This window comes from Triturus cristatus, chromosome 2_1, assembly GCF_964204655.1.
Source record: "Triturus cristatus chromosome 2_1, aTriCri1.1, whole genome shotgun sequence".
NCBI lineage: Eukaryota > Metazoa > Chordata > Amphibia > Caudata > Salamandridae > Triturus > Triturus cristatus.
This window is the reverse complement of record NC_140581.1, coordinates 848,584,468-848,602,363: the sequence shown is the minus strand read 5'-3', so window position 1 is coordinate 848,602,363 and position 17,896 is coordinate 848,584,468. Positions and strand designations below refer to the sequence as shown.

Genomic DNA, 17,896 nt, shown 5'->3' with positions numbered 1-17,896 from the left:
CAAATACAAGTGCTGTCTGCCCCAAGCAGAAACACAAATGTGTATTGTGTACGTTACCTCAGTGCTCCATTGCTCTCTAGCTAGGTCTCTGTTTTACCTATACATCCCTACATTCATATATACATCCGTAAACTCTCTTAGAATAAGTTGGATTGAGGGAAATTGTCCTCAAATGTTGTGTTCCAACTTATCCAAATGGCACTGCACCTAGGTAGTCGATTTGGATATTTGGTGGGATAGTCTGAAAATTTTGTGTTTTGATTTTTAGCCAAGAAGCCATTTGGAGACGTCCCCTACAACTCTCGGATAGCGTTGACATTTGTAAATGTCACCTGACCGTCTACAAAGTATCCCCGTAATGTTTAGCTTCCTGGAATGTTGTGGGCAGCTCCTGTCTGAAGAGGAGCAGTGACATTTTTCCCCTTATTCACAAAAAATACTACTGTGGTGTTGTCCATTGAGATCCGCACCACTATCACCTGTCTGTGCGACTGAACAGCCTTCAAAGCCAGGCCAACCTTTTGCAATTCAAGATAGATGTATTGATAAACTAAAATACAGAGCTCGTGGACTCGGAGTTAAATTTCTGAGTGCAACCCCCACTCTATATGTGAAGTGTTTGTAGTTATTATCACTATTGGCACTGGATCAGTGAAACGCCTGCCAATAAGTCAATTATGTTGTATTCAGCACTGCAGGCAGTGCAGCCTCTGTCACAAACATTAGATTCTGCCCGTCCTCAAAGGCATGTCTGGAGTGGTACCATGTGGAGCTGTGCAAAAGGAGCACATTATTACATATTTCCATTATTCCAAAGAGCATAATTACACGTCTGTCAGAGGAAGAATGTGGATAAAAAGTAGTAATACTAAAAAATGCCAGAATTCTTTGCGGCATCGGATTTGGCACTGCTTTCAACATTTCTCTATATGCCCACATGAATTTCATTGAGTGGGGTGTGGACACAACTATGAAGGTTGTTGGTGGAGCTCAATAGTATGGTTTGTGAACTGCCATATGTGTACTACTATGGCACTGCTGAATCTAGCTCCCCTTCATGAACAAGTAATCTAGGTACTAAAATTCATATATGACTTTGTACCATAGAGGTGCTGCTCTGACTGACGAGAATCTGGCAAACACTGTTGGGATGGATTTGACTTTGAATATCAGTAGCAGGAACTGATAAAGTTTGCCACTTGCAGAAAAAAACACCGAAGGTGTTTTCTCTCTTTCAGATACGATGGAATATGAAGTAGGCATCTTTTAGGTAAATTGTTGCCAGCATGTCCTCTTCTTGGAGGAGGTGACTGTTGTTCACAATACTGTTATCCTGAAACTTGGTACTGAGGACTGGAAAATTCAGAGGCTGTAGGTCATGAACTGGAAATAACACACAGCCCTTCTTTACAATGATGAAATAAACTGAGTTCGCAAACGTGTAGAGGTATTTCTTCAGGGCATCCTGATTTAATATTACCTGCATCAGAAAAAGAATGTTGTAGACTATCAGGAGTGTCACTTGAGGTATGCACTTGTTATACCCTTTCATATAACATAAGTTATAGTATGTGAAATCATTGCATTGATAAAAACACTTCTGACATCTGAAATCACATGATCATTCAGAACACAGTGGATGGTAGAGAAGCGAGTTATAGTTAATGTAGTGCGGAAAATGAGGTGACAAGACTGTGTACGGAGGAGCGCAACTTATAGTAATTTGAAGATTGTGCATAAGTGTAAAGGTGAGTTATAACTAGGACATAGTAATTTGAAAGTGGTGCATACATCATAAATATAAGTTATAACTATAACTTCAGAATTTCTTATGTCTGTGTAGTTTAAGTTGGGATTGTACAGGTTCCCTTAACCTTTGTTTTTTCATGGAATATATATCACTGCATACTTATTTACATATATATGAAAACAATGGCATGAGAATTTAACTTACTTTACATCATACATCAATTTTAATTATGAACTTTGAAAATATACTTTTAGTCTACACCCCAAAGGCATGTCAACCAACAACAACATCTATAGATAACCTGATTTTATGGTCCATTCCCAAACAGTCCATATTATGTTTGCTACTTTTCCAAAGCTCTCTCATGAAACTGGTAGCATACACTGTTGTAGATGTACTAACCTGCATTAAACACACAATACTGAAATAAAACATACAAAAATGGCGGCAGACATTTTACAAGTTTTACGAACCTGGACTCGGTTATGGTAGTGCCATCAGCTGGAGATGAAGGAGAATAGCGCCAAAATGTTTGCCATAATTTCTCTATCAGGCTAAACTGAAGATTTACTACAACATCCAATATTGCCTAGAAAAATAAACATACATACACTCTTAAATAAATGACATTGTTTATGTTCTAAAAACACACATTTTGAGCACAACAAAGAAGTTTCAGAGCTCTACTTTTCACCATTTGATAAAGAGGCAATATATAATAAGTGACCATGTAATAGCTGGAGGCAAAGAAACCACACAGAGACTATAACTTTGACTGGTTGTATTTCACGGGAAGGGTATAATATCCTATCCACACAAAAAATTACTTACCTGTGAAATACAGGTTTAGTAGCCACTGGCATTTGTGCACTAAAAGCAGCCAAACATGTAATGTGCATTATCATCTATTACACAGTTAGCAATGGAAACTGTATAGTTCTGATTCAGATGCGCTTTCCATTGGAAAAAAAATGTTTTGCTCATAACTTTGATGGTGTTTGAAGTATGTGGGTAAACATTTGGCACTTGCTTGGTTTGTACAGTTACGTTTTGGCATGTCAAATTATTGACTGGTTGGCAGCATTTGAACATTTCTGTTGCGGCAGCCATTACAAAATGAAAGGCACAAAAGTCTGCATCCTGATCACTAAAATCAAGGGGGGGCATAAAGGAAGACGGCAGAATCCGTTGATTCCAGGGAAGATACTCGCACTTCCTCTTCCACAGAAAACAATCATTGGCATTGCCAATAGGTCTCGCTTTTGGAACCTTCTAAGTATTTAGTTATGCCGCACAATATCCTTGGTGCAACCACATCAACTGTTGCGTGGCTAAGCACTTATAAGGTCCCAAAGGTGAGACCTATTGGCTATGCCAATGCTTGGTGTGGTTGTGTGTGTGTGTGTATGTGGTTGTGTGTGTGTGTGTGTGTATGTGGTTGTGTGTGTGTGGTTGTGTGTGTGTGTGGTTGTGATTGTGTGTGGTTGTGTGTGTGTGTGGTTGTGTGTGTGTTTGTGTGGGTGTGTGGGTGCGTGGTTGTGTGGGTGGTTGTTTCTGTGGTTGTGTGTGGTGTTGTGTGTGTGGTTGTGTGTGTGTGGTTGTATCTGTGGTTGTGTGTGTGGTTGTGTGTGTGGTTGTATGTGTGGTTGTGTGTGGGGTTTCGTGTGTGTGTGTCTGTGGTTGTAGTTGTGTGTGTGGTTGTGTGTGGCTGTGTGTGTGGTTGTGTGTGTGGTTGTGTGTGTGGTTGTGCGTGTGTGTGTGTGGTTGAGTGTGTGTGGTTGTGTGTGTGGTTGTGTGTGTGGTTGTGTGTGTGCGTGTGGTTGTGTGTGGTTGTGTGTGTGGTTGTGTGTGGGGTTGTGTGTGTGTGTGGTTGTGTGTGGGTGGTTGTGTGTGTGTGGTTGTGTGTGGGTGGTTGTGTGTGGTGTTGTGTGTTGTGTGTGTGGTTGTGGTGTTATGTGTGTGGTTGTATGTGTGGTTGTATGTTTGGTTGTGTGTGTGGTTGTGTGTGTGGTTGTGTGTGTCTGTGTGTGTGTGGTTGTGTGTGTGTGGTTGTGTGTTTGTGTGGTTGTGGGTGTGGTTGTGTGTGTGTTTGTTTGTGTAGGTGTGTGGTTGTGTGTGTTTGTGTGTGTGGTTGGGTGTGGTTGTGTGTGTGGTTGTGAGTGTGGTTGTGTGTGTGTGTGTGTGTGTGTGGTTGTGTGGTTGTGTGTGGTTGTGTGTGTGGTTGTGTGTGTGGTTGTGTGTGTGGTTGTATGTGTGGTTGTATGTGTGGTTGTGTATGTGGTTGCATGTGTGTGTCTGTGGTTGTAGTTATGTGTGTGGTTGTGTGTGGCTGTGTGTGTGGTTGTGCGTGTGGTTGAGTGTGTGTGTGGGTGTGTGTGTGGTTGTGTGTGTGGTTGTGTGTGGATGTGTGGTTGGGTGTGGTTGTGTGTGTGTGGTTGTGTGTGTGGTTGTGTGTGTGGTTGTGTGTGTGGTGTTGTGTGTGGTATTGTGTGTGGTGTTGTGTGTGTGGTGTTGTGTGTGTGGTGTTGTGTGTGTGGTTGTGTGTGTAGTTGTATGTGTGGTTGTGTGTGTCTGTGTGTGTGTGTGTGGTTGTGTGTGTGTGGTTGTGTGTGTGTGGTTGTGTGTGTGTGTGGTTGTGTGTGTGTGTGGTTGTGGGTGTGGTTGGGTGTGGTTGTGTGTGTGGGTGTGTGGTTGTGTGTGCGTGGTTGTGTGTGTGTGTGTGGTTGGGTGTGGTTGTGTGTGTTTGTGAGTGTGGTTGTGTGTGTGTGTGTGTGTGGTTGTGTGTGGTTGTGTGTGTGTGGTTGTGGGTGTGGTTGTGGGTGTGGTTGTGGGTGTGGTTGTGGGGTTGTACGTGTGTGTGGTTGTGTGTGGGGTTGTGTGTGTGGTTGTGTGTGTGTGGTTGTGTTGTGTGTGGTTGTGTGGGTGTGGTTGTGTGTGGTGTGTGGGTGTGGTTGTGGTTGTGTGTGTGGTTGTGTGTATGTGTGTGGTTGTGTGTGTGTGGTTGTGTGTGTGCTTGTGTGTGGGGTTGTGGTTGTGTGGTTGTGTGTGTGTGGTTGTGTGTGTGTGGTTGTGTGTGTGGTTGTGTGTGTGGGTGTGGTTGTGTGTGTGGTTGTGGTTGTAACAGTAATACTAAAAGCATCTCAAAATAAAGGAACACAAACATCGAGTTTGTGGAAAGACAAAGCCCGTTGTAAGTCAAACTGGCGCAGCAAAGCATTAACACAACAACAAAACAAACAAGATCACTTAGCGAAGACTGAGTGCTGATAATGGATACACACAGCCCATCATCTTAAGAGTTCGATTGCAGCCAATGTGCACTCAAATCTGCCCCCTCCTTGTGAGTTGCACCCCATATTTCATGAGTTGTAACTGCTGCACCCACCATAGCGCTTTGAGATCTAAAGCGCTACATAGGTCTAATCGATTACCCAGTCGCCAAAATGCTGTGCTTTTAAAGAGAATGTGCCAAAAGTTTCCAGCTTCCTCATCATGTCCTCATGAAAGCGCCAACGAAAGGACTCCCTGAATGGTGCAACGGACATGAAGCAGCCGCTGCAATCAGAAATAAACACTGTGAAAGTTGTCCAGTTTCACAATAACATTCCTTAATGTTCTTTAACCCTTTCGCTGCGGCGGGAATTCCGCCGCAGCGCTGGGGGGTGTTTCGGGGCAGCGCGGTGGCGCGGTGCTCATGACGGAACCACTCCGTCATGAGCCGCGGTTGAGCTGTGCTGATGACGGAGTGGTTCCGTCATGACTCCGCCCACTGCGCGAATCGCCCGCACAGGCGGGGAATTAGCGCCGCATGGGCGACCGTGGCTCATGACGGAGTGGTTCCGTCATGAGTGGGGAAGGGGTTAAGTCACAAAACAGTAATACTAAAAGCATCTCAAAATAAAGGAACACAAACATCGAGTTTGTGGAAAGAGAAAGCTCATTGTAAGTCAAACGGGCGCAGCAAAGCATTAACACAACATGTTCTTTGAACGAGAACATCAAAGGGGCGCTGCGAAAGTGATCGCGGGCGAAAGTGATCGCGGGCGCTTAATGAGCATGACAAGGTTTGCCAGCCTCTGCTCCTAAGCGCGCGTCCGCGCACATGCACTGTAGCTCTAGGCTGGCCATGGTAGCATTTTTTGAGCCCTCACAAAAAGTCTCGCCAGACCAGCGCATGCGAGACCTAAAATGGTTTTGTCTTGAGTTTTGGGGCTTATACCTATGAATTTCTAGCTAGCTTTGAAAACCAGAAATCTGGTCCACAGATGTGTAGAAAATTGAAATGTCTTATTCAGCAAAGGTTGAAAAATGTAAAAAATGAAATAATTCAAAGTTTGACGATGTAAGCTATGAATAGTGAAAGACAATGCATGGTAAGCACTGTGCTTCCGGCATCATGTGCACGGCCTAAAGCCATGTGTAACAGGTCAGTGGCACAGGAACTGGTGCAAGGCTTTACCCCAGGCCAGAATACACATGTCCAAAGGACGTATCCGTGGGGTTTGGTGAGGTGCACAGGGCCAAGCTACAGGCCATATCCTCAGACCAGGTCCTGGTGTCCAGAGCCTGTTGCATATGGCTGAAGGCTATGTGCATCAGCTTTGATGCTATGAGAAGTGGAGAGAGTTCTATGGTTACAGACCAGACCATGCAACTAAAGCCTGTTACACACAGCTAATGGTATGCATAGTAGGTACGGTAGCACAAGACAGATCCTAGCCACAGGTCTGCATTGTGCCCAGAGCATACTGTGCACGGTATAAGGCCATGCACAGTGGGCTCAAAAAAAGTGGGATTGGTAAATGAGGAGAAATGCAGCGAAGAAATCCAGAAATTCGTGACAAAATAAACAGTTAGTTTACTACAAAAGTAAGTGAATAAGTACAGTGGAGTGGGAGATTGGGAGAAGGAAGTACATTTAATTTTGAATTTCATGTAATTTTTAGGTTTTGTGGTATAGCAACTTTCGCAGTGTTTGGTAACCTTAAATTGTTTTTCACTTTAGTTTTTATTTAAGTGAATTTTATTTTTTTGTACATTGACATATGATGGTTGGTGTGTGGGCCAATAATGCTGGCCATATGATGGTGTGTGTGGGTGTTTGGCCATCTGATATTGGGTGTGTAGCCATTTGATAGCAGTAGATGTTGGCTATGTGGCATATGATGTTGGCTCTGTGGGCATATCATTGTGGGTTTTTCTTTTTATGATGGTGGATGTGTGTATCTGACAGTGGGTATGTGGGTGTATAATACTGCATGTGTGGGTGGATGGTGGTAGTGGGAGTAACTTTATGCTGGTTGGTGTGTGGATGTCAAATGGTTGATGTGCGGCTTGGCTGGTGTGTGGGTGCCTGATGGTGGATAGGTGGTCTACTGATTGTGAATGAGTTGTGCGTGATGATGTATGTGTTGGTGTATAATGCTGGGTGTATGGGGTTATGATGAAAAGTGTTATGATATTTGATGGCAGTTTGATGTGTGGGTGTATGATAGTGATGTGATTATGTTTGATGGTGAGTGTGCTGGTATCTGGTGGTGGGTGTTAAAGTGACGGTGGTTGTGTGGACATATGAATGTGGGCATGTGGTTGTATGATGATAGGTGTGTGGGTATAGGGCAGTGGCTGAGTGTTAGCTCCATGTTCATATGAGGGTGGATAGCTGGTGTATTTTGTTTTTGAACCAATTTTGATTGATTTTTAAGCATCAGGAATTTAACATAAGGTTGCCGTCCTACCCGGGCAGCAGCATCAGATGTACAATGCATTGCCTAATATTCTTGACATGAGTGCATGGTTTAATGGTATAAAACACTCAATGTCAACACAAACTAACCGCGATAGCAGATCGCAAATAGATCGTGGGCATTAATAAAGACAACATATGGTATACCGTACAAACTAAATTATGATGGGCAAACTCTATGACATCCCATGCTAGGGCCCCAATAAATAATCAGACAGTATTTGTGAGACGTTCTGGAGCTCCCCTTTCCCCTTGCAGAAAGAGGAAACAACATTCACCAGGTCCAGTGGGCTCCCGGGGCAAAAATGGTGGCAGTACTTGATGGTACTGCCCAAAGTGGAAACCATGGGCCTATGTCAATGGGCCTCAAGCGTCGATCCCAGTCACTCCTCCTGGGGAGTAGCCTGCGTGTCCTGTAATTCTTGTAACATGCTGCCCCATAAGTCGGCAACTGGAACCCTATGAAGGCCCCTGATCTCCTCCCTGCTCAGCACGACTGCCTCTGTCCTGCCCCACTTGAGTGTTGCTGCGCACCGGAGTTGGAGTGTGTCAGGAGCATGGCGGCCTTCCAGTGCATCACGATGGCTCGAAAAGCGATAATCGTTGCCAAATCTATGAAGCGGTTGAACACCTTTTGCACTTCCCTCCTCTTAAACAGTCCCGGCAGTGACCCCTCTAAGGTATGGAGATCATCGGGGCCTGTTAGCATAGTAATTATAATCTGTGATTCCAGATCAGAACGTCACAGCTTCTGGACATAACTAAAACATGTCTATTCGATCCGAGCTAGGCGCCTGGCATCTTGGGCAGAGAGAGGAGGACTAGAACATTTTCTGCACGGCGGCCGGGGTGAGGTATGCCCCGTGTGGAATGTTAAATTGAATGGACTGGAATTTGGCATTACAGGACACTCTGAGTGGATAGTGTTCGGTGCCTTCTCATTCTTTGGGTGTCAGGGCTTAACCTATGTCCGCTTCCCACAGATCACGGAGGGTTAGTAAAGGGTCGTGGATAGTTTGTGTATGATGGTGAGTTTTTTGGTGTAGGATAGTAGCAGGATCTGAATGATGGTGGGTGAGTGGGCCTCTAATGAAGGGTATGTTAGTGTGTAAAGTGGTTGATTCTTTGATGTGTGTTGGCCTAAGATGGCGGCTGTGTTGGATGATGATGGCGACTGAGTGGGTTTTTGATGGCAGATGTATAAGAAGGGATTATGGGAGCGATGGCATATGATTATGGGTGTCTGTATGATGATGGCTGTGTATAAGTATTGTACGAGTGTGGGTGCCAGATGGATGGTGTCTGATCATGGTGTGAGGGTGTATGACAGGTGTTTTGCCATATCATGGATGCGGAGGGGTCTGTTAGATTTAGGGCTATATTATTGTGTATATGAGTGAGTATGATGGTGGATGGGTGGGTGGGTGTCAGATGGTGGATATGTGGATGTTTAATGGTAGGTGTGCTGGTATATGACAGTGGGTATGTGAGATATCATGATGGGTGTTGGGTCATATGACAGGTGGCGTGAGTTTTTTATGGTTAAGGTACGGGAATATGGAGGTTGGTGTATTTTGTTTTTCAAATCTCCCTTGATGTTTGCAAACATCTGGAAGCTTTAAAAAACAAAAACATTTGTTGTTTTTTCACACTTCTGCATTGCCCAAGCATGAGGGGGCCTGGAAAAGTAATGAGATTTTTTTCTGATATTGCTGATCATTGGGGAAAAAGGGTGTTTTTTTCGATTTGTCACTTGCCCTGGGCTCAAGGGGGTACACACAATTCTACGAGAACCCCAACTTTGTCCAAGGGTGGAGGTCGCATAACTAACTGCCTTCTATCCGTATGTCTTGCCCAAGGGCGAGAGGAGCTCAAAACATGCCTTTCCACAGGCAGGGGAAGAGTTATTTTTGTTGAAAAGCTCACCCAATTTTCACAAAGACAGGAGAGCTTGAAAAACACACCCACGTTCAACAAGGGCAGGCCAAAGTATTCTTTTTACTACCTCCCTATAAATAAGGCCCATGGTGCAGCTAACACCTGGCCACAGCCCTCTTGTGCAGAGGGCAGTGCGGTTGAACCCTTCAATGATTGTAATTGATCAGGTTGTGTTGCGTGCAAATCCCATGCTTATCCCCAAATTTCTACTGGGATTCCACATTCATCAAAAGGAAGTTTTATGACCTTTTCTTTTTCACAAAGTCAGAACTCCTGTGCTGCACTTTCTCTACACTGGATGGATGTTCCAAAACGCCTACGATACAAGATGGGCTGGAACGGAGGATAAAAAAAATTGAAAACAAAAATATCACATCAACATTGTGTTACCTTGGTTGAGACAATAAAGGTTAGGATTCTACGATTATCCAGTGTTGCCATATTTTACAGATTCGTATGTAAATCCCATTCTTACCAGTTAGGTTAATTGCTTTCATACTTTATGTATAATATAAATATATAATGAATACATCGGAAGATGGGCACTGTAGGGTAAGAGTGAAGTTGTATTGTGGATATACGAGGTGGACAGACTACAAAAAATATAGTATTAAGTGGTAGAAATTAATGATGCTGTGCTAAATGAAGTGGGCATTCCCAGTCGGACAAAGAATCATTCAAAAGCATAAATCTAAGAAAAATTGGAAAGTTGTAGAATTGTAGTTGCAGATAAGAAAGGTTTTCATTTGCAGCATTCAAACTGCTTAAAATACATGTGCCCCATAACTCCATGTTAACCTTACCACTGGGAAAGGCCTACACCTTTGTGAAACTTCACTTAAAGGTGCAGATAAAGTGGATCATGGGGTCAGTTGACTTAGAAGGCTCACTACCCTCTTCATTTGATTTTTGTGAGAGGGTGGTATGAAGGTCATTATGTCTCATGTGAGGGGGAGTCGCAGTGGTTCCTTAAAGTGTAATATCATTCCAAGGAGTGGGAAGTGTTTTGAAGGCAGCTGTCACTCAAAGGAGTCACTGAGATGGAGTCTGAAAAGATGGCTCACTGCATTTGTCATGTACTTCCCTGATCTAGGGAAAACTGCAGCGCAATAGTGCCTAAATGAGATATGCCAGCAATATATTTTTTGCGGTCTGATACAATGGAGAGAAGATGTGAGCAAGATCCCGCTAGGCAGAGCCTGCCACAGTGCCGACGGAGCGCATGGAATGACCTTTGAATATGATCTGAGCTCAGTCCCCTGCCCTGTCGTTTATGGCCCATGACAGTGTCTAGATACCCTCGGGGGTGATAGCGCGCTTTACAAATGCACATAACATAACATGAAAGACCAAGATGAGAGAGAGGATGAAAAATAAGATATTATTAGGGGATTCAATCAGGTCATGTTTAAAAAAAAAAAAACAATAAATCTACTTAGAAAAAGCAGCTTTATGAAGGTTGACCTTCCTCTAGGGGAAGCAACTGACACCATAATACCGGTGCAAGGCCTGCACTTTTTACTTGGCATCATCAAACGCACTGCAACACGAAAAAACCTTAATAGATTCCTGGACCTCGCTTTGGCGTTAGCAAAGCGGAGAATAGCTATGTCCTGGAAATCAAGTGCAGCTCCCGACACACACATCTGGCTGTTAGATCTCCGCAAGGCACTGGTGGTGGAGTTTACGGCACAAACATTGAAGGCACCCTGTAACTCCCCACAGACTAACCCCATGCAATGGCAGGAATACTTGTTGTTTGAGGAAGGTAGATTGAATGCACCCAGTCCATCCCAGGGATGCGACGGTGTCTCGCTCTGGGCATTTGTGACCATACGCCAACATATAGACGCGAGCAAGTTTTGCCCCTCCACAAGCTTGACCTATACTAATTGGGCAAGACCTCCAGCTCCCACGGGCATGCGTTGGTGTGAAGCATGTGGCATTTCCCCTACCCTTCCCGCTATTCTCACTATTCCCGCTGCCATTAAAAAGTGTACACTTAAGCAGTCATCCTAGCTCATACACGATCCGACTCGCACAATACATGTAGGTTAGAGGAGATCGTACAGTTCTGTGTTCACTGCGGTTTGGTTAGTGGGAAAATATGGAGACAAAGAGGGTCTGTTGCTTTATTTGATGAATATAAAGTTGATAAAATATAAAGACAAATACACAATGTTAGTTACGTCTCCTGTCACCAGCATACAACACAGCCTGGTTCCCAACAAAGTGTTAAGTTAGTAAATGTCACTGTAATGTTTGTATAATGAAGCCGGCAAATTGTACTATGCATAATTTGTGAAAAACCAATAAAGACGATATAAAAAAAAATGAAGGTTGACCTTCCAGAATATAATAGGAGAAAAACCACAAGGAAGTCTGCGATGGGTGTTATTGGCAGATAAAGAGACAGACCTGAAAATGAAAACATAGGATGTCAAAACCATTTTAAACTTGGAAAAAACCAACACAAAACATTGGCTTACTTAGATTCCGTCATTGAACCAGGAAACAAAGTTTTAGGCCACACAGATATGTTCACTAAATGTAAGAATAGAATTGGGTTATAACCATGATTTTCCTACAAAAGTTTGAATCAGCTAACATGGCACATTCTTGGCAACTTCAGAGTGAAATATTACAGTTAAGCAAATATTTGGGAATATATGGGTGAAATATAGTTATTCCCAGATCTCTTCATGAGCAGTGCTTTGAGTTATGTTGAGTTATTACATTGTAGCTAGCCATAACAAGAGGAAAATCGTTTTTAACAGAAGTTAAGATACATTTTTATGGTACCCAGCAAATGTTGCCATTTTGCGAGGCGATGCTATGTGTGTCTTACCTAACATTCATATAATGGTCCACGTACTTAGATGTCAACATATCAGTTCAGGTATCTTGGGTCTTAAATTATATGTTTTTGCTCGGAGGAACAGCTTATCCGATTTAATTTATAATACCATCAGTGGAATCAGGAGTGAGATTACGAACAGTGTGCTGAAGGAGGAAACTGTGACTGCGCAGCTCATCCTAACTGGAGGTTTTGGATAGCACCAGTAACAACATTTCAGTGGGATTTTTTTTAGCATTTTATTTTGTCATTTATGTAAACAACCAAAACTTTCCTTTAAAAATCTTATTATATGACATAATTTGCCCTTTGAGTAAAAAACCAATTGTGGTTGTGCCCAGCGTGGTCTGTGCACAGGACATGGTCTTTGGACATTCCATGCTTAAAGTCCGCTAAGCTTGATGGGAATGAACTAGGCGTATTATGAAAGCCCTGTAAAAGTTTCAATTGTGGGATATTGCAGCCAGGTGCAGACAAAAGAGAGACACATACTTAACCCCTTCGATGCTCATGACGGAACGGTTCCGTCATGAGCATCGGTTGAGCTGTGCTCATGACGGAACCGTTCCGTCATGACCACGCCCGCGCTAGAACCCTTCAGCACCGCGGGGGAATCCGCGCAGCGCTGAAGGGGTTAATATATTACGATTTAAGCTGTAAATTGAAAATTGTTTATCTCACTGTGGATGTGCTGTAACAGATGAGGAGGCGGACATAGAGCTTTTAATTGGGAAGGGGCGCAGACTTAGTGCTCCTTGGGCAACAAGTGATGTGAGGTGTAGCACTACCTCTTGTGATCATGAACAGACCAAGGAGGCAGAAGGTGCATTGTTTTCTCAGAAATCATTCATGGAAGCGAGTTCATGTTAGTTGAAGGTGAGAGATGGCTCTGGTCACACAAGATCTGTAGCCCCTCTGTCCCAGAACAAGGCACTACAAAACTGGAGGCATTTGAGAAAAAATGTATTGTAGCAAACAAAGCTTTGGACTTTGTAAAGTTGCTTCCACACAAGTACAAAAGTGCTTGGACACATTTGCGACAAAGTTATAAACATTATCAGTTGAGAATCTTGGGATACGCGAAATGTTCACAAGATCTTGGGAGACTCACAACATTAGATTAACAGTGGCACCTTATAGACATTGCATCTCTTCCAAAGGACCTTTTTCTTTCCAAAAACATAACATCATAAGAGGTCTCGATTGGCATGAAGTGGCAACTCGTGCAGCCTTTTACCTCACAATCCTTTCCTAGTCAGTCCAAGCAAAGATCAGTGAGATCCTTGAACCTAACCGACTAGTCGGTCGAATACACGGTTTGAAATTCCTTTTCTTTGGTGCTTGATCATAGCCATAGTGAAATAAGGCAGAAAGTTCCAAAAAGTTAATTCGGACTACGGGAATTATAACTTTGTTGTAGACAAAACCCTGCATCGTCAGCAAAACTTAATAGTGAGTTGTCAAGTTTGAAATCTGGTATACTGAAAAATAGAAAATTTGACAATAAAACAGGAACTAAAGAAAAGTCATATTTGACCATTTCGATCAGGCAAGGCAATGGAACAAAAAACAGGGACCAGCTCTAGTATGATAATTTTCTGCTATAGCCACCTTGAAAAAGCAGGATTATGAAGTTCACTGCTTAAATAAGGGTAACTTTGACAATTTCAAGCACACATTTATATTGCCAGACTGCAGTATTATAAAGATCCTTTGGTGAGTTGCAGAAAATCTATGAAAGATTACATTTTCTTGAACAAAGGAAAGGGTACATAGTTATTAACTGATGTGCAATGGGTCACTGACCCTATAAAATGACAGTGGTTTCCAAGGCCCTCAATCAGAACATTAAAAAAAGAGAAAACACAAGGCAGAGATGCTAAACTTAAACGAATAAAAAAAAAACAACTAGGTAGAGTCATAAGAAGCATCCATGGGACGCAGTATGGCTTTTTCCCCAACTAATTACATACAAATTATTTTAAAACATGGCATATGCAACACTGAATTTGGAATCGGAATAACCCGCTACTTTTTTCTGAATTTAAAACGACTGTCAGATTGAAAATAAGTCTCCTAATGAGTTTTTACAAATTAAGACATACCCTGCTGTTTGCATGACAGACTAGAAGGTGCCACATTGAAAATTACGCTTCCATGCGATAAAGAGTGAAAAGATGACGCTTGGCATGCATGAGTTGAGTGTGTCTTACCTCACAGTGCTCTCGATAAAGACTCTGCAGTGACTTGATGTCTTCAAAGGTAGTACCATCTGGCAGAGAAGACATTTCAACTTCTACAAACTCTGGAAGTGCTCGAGATGCATCTGTTGCCATGACAATACAACAGAAGAAAGATATTGTGTATGGTGCCAATTACAGCTTCATTAGGAAACATTTCAAAACCGCGCAAAGGGAAGATTTCTAAAAAGGTCATATTATTTAATGAGCAAAGACATCCATGTTTTTTCCCTTTTTATTAATATGTAACTAAGTAGAAAAATGTACATTTTAAACAACTCCCTTTGATTTTATTTGTGCTTAGGTAAAAAGAGGCGAAACAGAACATGCCACTTAATCTTACAGAAGGCTAGATCAATACTCTCACTGGGAGATCACACCTTGACACAGAATTCATTTAGCTATTGTAATGTCGACTGCGCATTGCCACATTCAAGAAACTACATCCACATTTATGCAAAATGACTTAATAAAGATTCTATAATCTTTGAAGTATGTATTTGTCTGTATTGGCTGCTTGGGGTTTTACCTGAGGGCACATTTAGTCATTGTATTGATTATTGAAATAGTGTTTGTTCTGGGATTATCTTGCTGCTCAACCCATGCTTCTCTTACATGAAGTGTAAGAGGCAGATTAATATGCCAATTTCCGAAATATTCAGAATTGTGTTTTATTTACAGGATTCATCGTTCATGTTTCATAAGCATCATTTTTTTTAAATGCATACTCAATCAAAGCATAGGAGGAGTATAAATTGTTTACTGTACAAAAGATACGAAGCAAGCTAAAAGTGCTCGATATATGTATACACATATACAATAAAACATCAGCTCAAACCTAAAAGCTATTCCTGAATTGCACCATACCAGGAACTTTTACGTATACATAGTAATTCAGAGTCTAAATGTTAGATGGTAAGCATATTGTTGCGTTGACACGCATAGATGTCTAGTTACCCTCCTAATTACCCTGTTGCTGTTTCCCTCAAAACAATAAGGAACCACAGAAGCAATTGTTCTACACCAAGCCTCTCTGGAAATTGGTTTTAGACTGGTTACAGATGCAACGTGTATTAGTGAGACTGCTGAGGCATCTACGCAGCTGCAGGTTAGCAGGCTAGACCGAGGGATTTATAGGGTCCCCACAGACACTATTTGATAAGGCAAACTGGCTAAGTAAATTAGTAGCCGGTCAACATGTGATTAGTTGAGATTTGCAGGTTGATACTTATCAGCAAATTTGCAGCTAGGCTCACATTTGATTGTGCTGAAAGGGGGACAGTTGCAAAATCTCCCTGATGAACTATATAGTTATTGTAAAACATGATAAATGTCTCATACCTACAAATTGGTTCTTGACTTTGCAATATGTATATTTTCATATTTGAAATGTATGTCCTTGAAAATCTGATCACATCTGTGCATACTGTATGTACTCATATAATATGCAACACAATCTAATCATATATATATATATATATATATATATATATATATATATATATATATATATATTATCCAGAGCTCACATAAGTAGGGTGATAAGCACATGTTTTTTACAGCATAGGTCACAGATTCTAGCATAATGAGGGATCGAGTTGCAAGCACCTTAAAACTGGCGATAAAGGGGATGCAACATAACCCTTAACAGTGCCCACTGCACAGCCTTTCCTTGACAAAAGGCTTGAGAGTTAATAAGAGGGGCCTGAGAGTGCTGTCTGGAGAAGTGCTGCTGCAATGTCCTCATCCTTTGCCACATAAAGTCTGGAGCGACTGCTGCACATGCTGAGAGGGTGTCACAGGTGATATAGGCGAGACCCCTTGACTACTTTTTAACTTTCTGTATTGTTGATGGACGAAACCCAAGTGAGCAGGTGGCAACTTTACTGTCTTTAAATTTCTCTATGGCCACATCAGTCCTCTTGCACAAATGCCTAGATTCAATCCATAATCATAGAAACCTGGCTGTCCTCAGAGAATCCCATGGAGCACATACAGACATGTTTCCTAGTAAGGACACTGGTGCCCATTTGAATGGGCAACAGAGTTCGTAGTCTCCAATCCAGACCATACAACATATTCTCAGCATTCTGTCTATCTTGCCTTGTGTGAGCACAGGAGTTGTGCACATCCTCCAGCAAGGCTCATAAGACCTCACAAACCACGTCCCAAAGGTCATGTGTGACAAAGGAGACAAACTGCATTCAAGGAAGACAAAGCCAAATTGGCAGTAGAAATTACCTTTCCTTCTTCATGGTTTTGTTTTTTAGATTTCCTGAACAGTGGAGAGGTCAGTAAAGAATTTGGGTTCACCTTACTCACAGAAAACTGCCCCACAAGGCTCTCTGCAGTCAGGTGCTCTGGTGCTGGTCTGCGACATCTTGGAATGGAGAGATTTGCTGTTAAAAGTAAGAATGGTTTCGACGAAGCCGCCAGGGTTGGGTCAGTCAAGGCTACATTGAAAGACAACAAGGGCTCACACATTTCTGAACCATGTTGCAAAATCTTCATAAGGAGGTTAGTTAGATCTAGTCTCTTTAGTATAGATATGTAATTCCAGTTACTCTTCAGTCCAGTGAACCACTACTGTGAAATCTGTAGCAAAAAAGAGCAAATCCAGGACAGACTTTGGAGAGGTCTTGCATCCCAGCATCCTTATTTTGAGGAGGGAGCAAATGATCTGCCTTCTCATACGCATTCTCATGCTGTGGCGCAATGTTGGAGGCCTTGTATGGTGTCCAAATCAAATCCACAAATTTCATCCATGCTCAGAATGCACTGCTGCCTAGGCTGGGCGTGGGAGGAGAGCACTTATCAGCTTGAGGCATAGTTTTGCCAATAGTGTATCTTGGCTTTGGACAAACCCTTGCCAAGGAAGGGGTAAGATACAAGATCAGCACCAGGGACAGAGCTTGAATCGGCATGAACAGTGCCAGAGGCAACTCTGATAGAGAAGCAAGAGGTAAGACCAAGCACAGCCTGGCAAGGGAGTAGACAGACTTCGTCCACGGTCAGTCAGCACCAGGAGAGGGCCTACCATCAGAAGCATTACTAGAGGCACTGACAGGTCTGCATTTAATGTGGTATCACATGAAGAAACAGTCATGCACAAATGCATTAGCATTTTAAAGCCAGACCAGTTGTTTTAGCAGGATTAGTTTATGTTTGGTTCAGAGTGTTGCCAGTGCTTGCTTCAGTTAGGTTCGGTGTCAGGTCTGATTTAGAGGATCAAAACCTGCACTATAATCGATTTAACATACACATTGGCATATGTTTTCTTCTGCTTGGCTCTGCAATGTTGTCAATAGCTGACCGATTGTTCCAAAATTCAGTTTGTGAAAGTTGTAGTAACTGCATGCCACTAA

The 17,896-nt window shown here is 42.5% G+C and overlaps 1 protein-coding gene across 4 annotated transcripts in view; it reads right to left on the bottom strand.

The window, feature by feature from the left end:
- Positions 1 to 17,896, bottom strand: part of RFX3 (regulatory factor X3) — a 690,714-nt gene that overhangs the window by 87,022 nt on the left and 585,796 nt on the right. For all 4 annotated transcript variants that reach the window (XM_085632944.1, XM_085632947.1, XM_085632945.1 and 1 more), the window contains 2 exons: positions 14,505 to 14,617; positions 2,224 to 2,339 (listed from right to left, as the gene is read on the bottom strand). In XM_085632944.1, coding sequence (XP_085489070.1) covers positions 2,224 to 2,339; positions 14,505 to 14,617 — 229 coding nt within the window. The remainder of the gene's footprint in view (positions 1 to 2,223; positions 2,340 to 14,504; positions 14,618 to 17,896) is intronic.